This window comes from Electrophorus electricus, chromosome 5, assembly GCF_041902795.1.
Source record: "Electrophorus electricus isolate QZ-2024a chromosome 5, ASM4190279v1, whole genome shotgun sequence".
Taxonomy (NCBI): Eukaryota; Metazoa; Chordata; class Actinopteri; order Gymnotiformes; family Gymnotidae; genus Electrophorus; species Electrophorus electricus.
Window position 1 is genome coordinate 9,885,569 of NC_137501.1, and position 6,685 is coordinate 9,892,253.

General features: G+C 38.1%; 1 protein-coding gene across 1 annotated transcript; it reads right to left on the minus strand.

The window, feature by feature from the left end:
• Nucleotides 1–250: 250 nt before the first annotated feature.
• isl1a (ISL LIM homeobox 1a) lies at nt 251–6,323 on the minus strand. The gene is made up of 6 exons (XM_027029560.3): nt 6,088–6,323; nt 5,316–5,505; nt 4,176–4,435; nt 2,302–2,588; nt 1,961–2,128; nt 251–1,821 (listed from the first exon to the last, which is right to left on the minus strand). Exons 1-6 carry the CDS (start codon nt 6,113–6,115, stop codon nt 1,705–1,707), a joined length of 1,050 nt encoding a protein of 349 aa, XP_026885361.1. The 5' UTR covers nt 6,116–6,323; the 3' UTR covers nt 251–1,704.
• Between the last annotated feature and the right edge of the window lie 362 nt (nt 6,324–6,685).

Below are 6,685 nucleotides of genomic sequence, written 5' to 3' on the forward strand. Positions count from 1 at the left end.
TTAAGCCAAACGCTGCGACTCTTCCACATGCAGTGTGAGCTTGACCAATGACCATGCAAACTTTGCAGCATGTGCAGGAGAATTTGATCTATATGTCTTCCAATCGTCATCACCGCCAAAATGGAAAAGCCTCATGGAGCCTTAAGTCAGTTGCAGAAGCCCAGCTAAAATGACAGTCATGTCTTTTCACATTCTGTATTGGCAGTAAAGCATTCACATGTAACAAAATGACAAAAGCTGATGTTACAAAACTGTCCAGTCATGTGGCTAAGACAATGTTTGTAAATATCCTAGACATCAACCTAGATATCATGCCAGCTTCTGACTAAAATGACGACAGAAGACCTCACAGGTTTACTAGTCATATTCTCTCAAAAGATAAAATCCTTGGGACTTTCTGAAAACGGATTTGTACTGCTCCAAATGGCCTACCTGAACAATGCCAGAGCTACTGTCACAAATAATTAATATTCTTACATAGACTTGGGTCCTGATGCTGGAGGCTACAGCCTACTTGCAACTACGTAGACAAAACTGTCACTCTGCAATACAATGAGCTGTCTGTTTAACCAATAGCTTAAACTCCCGCGCTGCAAAACGAAAATATGATGGACATTTAAAAAACCTTCCAAATGTGTCCGACGCGATTACTCACAGTACGTCAAACTTTTATTGTTCAAATATTCCTGAAGATATAACTACATATGGCGTTGCTCTTACATCATTTTAGTTAAACGACAGGACAAGTAAATTCTGATAGATCATTCGGAGTCGACAATATTATTTTCCTCTTTTTTACTTCAGCAATTAAAGATACACAAAAGTGGCAGGTCGTTCGACAATAAATAATAAATTATTTCGTAATACAGGAGCAAACAAAGAAAATTTCTCCACCGCTATCCAAACATGTTAACTTAAAACTATACACATCTTTGGGAAAGAAAAAAAAAATATTGGACGGACACAAACACATAAACTTCCCACGCAGCTTGTGGTAAAATAGAGGTATACCTTGTTGCAATGCTTTAGTACTTGGGCTTGAAAAGAGACCATATAACAAAAAACTGTAAAAGCAGAAGGCCCGGCAGCCATATCGTCCTCAGATTGTAATGTCTGTGAACTAACCGCAGTTCCATCTATTTTATAGAAACCGAATAAACAGTCATTAGTTCGTTTAGGCTACTCATGCTGTGCACAGCGGTAGGCTATGGATGAGTATCAGACTGAGTCCTCCCAGGCCTTATTTTCCTAGTGGTTCACTGATTTGTCAAAAAAGAAAAAAAAAAAAAAAAGTCTAGGGGTGTTTGGCAAAAGTGTAGCCGACCAAGTCCATCCGGCCCAGTGCGCGACGGTGAAAGTGTAGGCCTAGAGTTCGGCAACGGGCTTTGGTGCCGGGTAGGTCCACTTTCGCTTTATCTTGCGTCTTTCGTCAACGGTAATCTTCTCATAAACAGTCTTTTCTCAACACTCACTGGACATGCCCGGTACATTTGAGCGTGTTTCATTCCCATGATTGTCATCACAGTGTATAAATACAACCAAGGGTTGTTTGGATAAAGAGGCCTCGTGCATTCGGAGAGCGGTATTATTCAGGAGCAGCCTCAGTGAAACAGGGATGCGCTAGTCTTCGCGACCCCTGGCTTGCGGTCGGCATCTCTTGTCCTCCTTTTCTATGTTTCTGAAGTTGAAGATAATCCATATGGCCTAGGCCTCTATAGGACTGGCTACCATACTGTTTGGTGTATCTGGCAGTTGTGAGGACATAGACGCAACTTCGCTCCCTGTTGAATTCGAGCCTGGCCCTCCTTCAGAAAAATTTACCTAGAACAAAAAGTAAAATTGTTATTATTATTATTATTACTGTTTTGTTGTTGATTTTACTGAATACTCGTACTAATAGCTACTAGGTAGTTTACTAACAATATTTTCTTTTAGACCTAGATTTAACTCAGGGACTCACCAATTGCTGAAAAGCAGGTTGGTCAATGTCACTCTGCAGTGCAAAGTCACTCAGAACCTTCCAAGGAGGCTGGTAAGTTTGCACCTCTACTTGGCTTGCCTGTAAACCACCGTCGTGTCTCTCAGGACTGGTTGCAACCATTGGAGTCCCTGTCATTCCCTGGATGTTCTGTAAAAAGTCCCAAAAGACTAATACAATGATGGATGGATAGATAGATAGATAGATAGATAGATAGATAGATAGATAGATAGATAGATAGATAGATAGATAGATAGATAGATAGATAGATAGATAGATAGATAGAGAGAGAGAGAGAGAGAGAGAGAGAGAGTTGGCCTTACCGTTTTGTCGTTGGGCTGCTGCTGTTGGAGCTGTTTCATCAGTAAGCTCCGCTTTTTGTCCTTGCACCGTTTGTTTTGAAACCAAACCCTGATGACTCTCGGACTGAGGCCCGTCATCTCCACAAGCTGCTCCTTCATGAGGGCGTCGGGTCGAGGGTTCGCGTTGTAACAGGTCCTCAAGGTGTGGAGCTGCTTCTCATTTAGGACTGTTCGGACGCGGGTCGTTTTCTCAGGCTGCTTGTGCACGTGCGGTCGGAGCGCGGGCTGACGGGCCGAGATTGGCTCTGCTGCAAGAAAAAAAAAAAAGGAATAGCTAAATAAATATAATGGTACCAAAGTTGTGTCCATTTTATGGTTTACTTAGAAATATGCAAGCGCTTTTATTTCGCAAGGGATTAAATAATTGCGCTGGGTAATGTTTGCATTACACGAAAACACAACTTGGCCTAAAGCACACATTTGTGTGGCAAACGAACCAAAAATAACCCACAAACAGAAAAAAAGAAATCATACATTTTGGAAATGTGGAAATATTGTTTCTCTCTCAACCCTTGGTGCCTACATAACCCATATAACACAGCTTCATTTTATGTGAGTCGGAGGATGAATGAGAATTTAACTACAAGCTTACTGGAGGCACCAAGCAAGGGGATTTAATCGTTTCCCTCTTAACATATATGTTGCTATTCTGTTTATAAATTAACCATTTCCAAAGAGATTTGATATGAAATTCTGTTGTGAGTTACTTATAAAAGAGTTCCAATAACAAACTATTTGCTAGCCAAAAGGTATAGGCTTATTCGTCAATACCACAAGTAACATCCGCGCATATATTTTTTATAGGCAAATATATTTAATCTCTCTTCAAAATATCATTAATACTTTAATTTGGACCTTTTGTTCCAGTTTGCCACAGTAAAATCATTAAGATACCGTGGACCAGTGCTTCATGCAAAAAGATTTATAACACTTAATTAAACCAATCAGTGTATACCTCAAACTTCAAGAAATTAGCCACATTCTTTATATTGCATAAACTGTAACGTTTTAAAACGACGCACTATCCAGTTCATATCAACGTCTCTACGTATATTTAATGAAGACACAATAATAAAAAGTAACATTAACAATTACTCATTCCGAAACAAAACTGGCCACGTCAACAAACAAGTAAAAGTATTTGACATCATCTATTAGCAATTTAGAACAAACTTTATTTTGAACCAGGGCAGCCTATAATTTTATACATTGACTTTATATTCGTTTCAAACATTTAAATCTAGCACAAAACATCACATCTAGAAGGTTTGTCCTTCCCAAACCCCTCTTGATGTATTAACAAAGGCTTTATCACAGTCATTGTTTTTCATTGTTTACTTTTCTTAATAACAGGCATATATTCCGCATATTTATGTTTTTCTGAAATATGTTTGAACCAGCCTTTGTGTTTCTAAAGAATATCCACAACCCTGCATAGATTTATCGCGTGGTTGGCTTGGAACCAACGGAGTATCAATTTCATGCATGAATAGCCAAATTCAATAACGGACAAACTGTAGGAAAAATAAAACGTGTAATGTTGACAGATCATGTCTTGTGAGCCTATTAGAACCATTTTAATTTGTGGGCCGATATGACATAATGTCTGTATTCATCACCTATTTCGATGTCAGTTTTTATTTTAAATGAGACAGCTTCTGTGCATACCTTTTAATGCCTAAAACCTTTTTTTTTTTTTACCTTTTAAGGCCTAAAACACGACCGTGAAGGCTAAATAATTACTACAAAGTTTCCAAAATTTGCAAAGGACAAACTCTTTGGCGCGCGGCCTTAAGCAAACAATTCGCAAAAATGCAGTAAAAAGTCTAACTTACCTGCCATTTGTAAAGGTCTCGCCGGATGTAAAGGACTAAGAGGGTCTCCAGTTCCCATTGTTGCCCTCTCTACCACGTCGTGGTCAGCCCTACAGAAGAGGCCGTCGTCCCGCAGAGCAAACTCGTCTCCCGGGATAAGCTGCCGGCTACACGCCACACATCGGAAACACTCAATGTGGTAAACTTTGGAGCGCGCTCTCATTACAAAGTCGTTCTTGCTGAAACCAATGTTGCATTTAGCGCATTTTATCCCGTATAACCTGCAACAAAGACGACAGAAACGCTCGTCACTGTAAGGACACAAGGCTAATATAATAATAATAATAATATTATTATTATTATTGTTATTATTATTATTATTAACAATAATATACAATTATTAATAATAATAATAATAATAATAATAATAATAATAATAATAATAATAATAATAATAATAATAACAAACACGTAATAGTAGTAGTGATAATAATAATCCTAAAATGTTGAAATTAGGCATAAATCTCTTACAAGAGAAATATACATTAAATATGAAATAGTAATATAGAACAAATACCAATGGTCAGTGAATTATTATAGTATCCAGTCAAATACAACAACATAGTAGGCCCAGCTATTAATATTATTATTGTTGCTTTTGTTGTTGTTGATGGTGGTGTTGTTAGCAGTAACTATATTAATTGCCTTATCTAAATTAGTCCACATAATGCGATCTTTTGTTTAATAAACAAACATAAGAATTAGTATGATAATGTCCATATTAAATATTTATTTAAATCTCTGAAGTTTGCATTTTGTTGCATAAAATAAATGCATTAGTTGTCTACCTCTACTCACACTGACAATATCTTAATGCTTGGTTGTAATTTGATAGTTTGAAATTTATTGGATCGCTATGCATATGAAATAAACACAGGGTAACTACGGCATAATTACACTGAAGTTTAATTATAGGCGTTAGATTAACATATAGGTGCAGTCGTGTGAAAAGCCGGGTAGCATTAGAATGACAGCGTGAGATCGAGACAATCTACCAGTAAATAATGAGAGGTTTGTATTCCTGCGATGCCACCACACACTCAGAGCATATTTATCTGCATTTTATCGACTAAAAGGTGAGACTTAAAATGTCTGCCTTACCTGATGTAGTCTCGTTTACAGTACGTTTTTCCGTCCCGAACAAAACAAGTGCAAGACTCATCCAAATATTGGTTACATTCTGCACATTTCAAACACGCCGCGTGCCATTCCAGATCCGGGGACACTCGAAGAATATACTGATCGTGGATTTGATTTCCACAGCCAACGCACAATGAGATTAGTCGTTTTTCTGGCGACGAAAGGGAAATCATAAATGTTAATATAATTCTGATACCAGTTATAAAGCACAGTCATGCATTGTCCGCTTCAGCCTTTTATATAACTTTGAAGCATTACTTTATCTTTTTAGTGATGACAAGCAATATTGCGAGTAGAAGTCAGTATGACACGATTAAAACAATATGTCGTGTATCAAATGACTTTGCATTACGCATTTTGCATAATGCGTAATTAATCTCACTTGATAATTGTACCTTCTAAGAACCTATAGGCCGAAGATAGTAAAATTCGCCCAGCGAATAATAACAGTAATAATCATCATTATTATTATCATCATCATCATCATCATCATCATCAATATACCCTGCAACGATTTAGAGTGATGAGGAATAGCTTCACAGCAACAGCTTGTTCGCGTCGCTCTTTGCTATTCCGGCGGACAAAAATGGGACTCTAACTTCAAGACTTTTGGCAAGCAAAAAAATTATAGTTACGTTACTTTTTATGTCTCAGGACACGTATTTGTTCAAGTCTCGAAGCACGGTAATAATCGTTCCTTCTTTAAGATGAACAAGAAAGGCAGACAACTTACTTTTTGGTGGGTCTCCCATATCTCCCATGTCAAGAAAGTAAGGCGGTGTTAGGTCCACTTTAAAAACGACGTGAAGGCCCGTAGCGCCCGTGTTTTCAGCCAGTGGGGTAAAAATGTGACGGAGGGTCCGAGGTGTTGTAGAACTTCCCGAAATCAAGATGCTTGCGATTAGAGTTTGGGGGTGTGTTTGAGCTCCAGTGCTTGGTCACCGCATTGATGGGCCACTCTTGTCTGTATCTCTGTCTTCCTCTCTCAAACTCCGTTGGTTTCGACTCTTCTCTCTTGCCATTGGACTGACGTAGGGCACCGATACGTCACCTTTATGAGAAGCTGATTGGTTATGAAACGACGAGCAGCTGTTCTTATTTTCGAAGCACGAGTCTCCAGGAGCAGTGCCTATGTTTTATTCCGTTTCTTTATTTCAATCATTTATTTCTCGGATTAGAAAATATTGGGTTCTGGGACTATTGAAATAATTACAAAGACCCAATCGTCATTTTTAATATTTATAAATGTTTTTTTTGTACAATTTGTTATTTAAAGTCAAAATAAACGCTTGAACACTTTGACTTTTAGTTCGCATTGATTGCTATTTTCA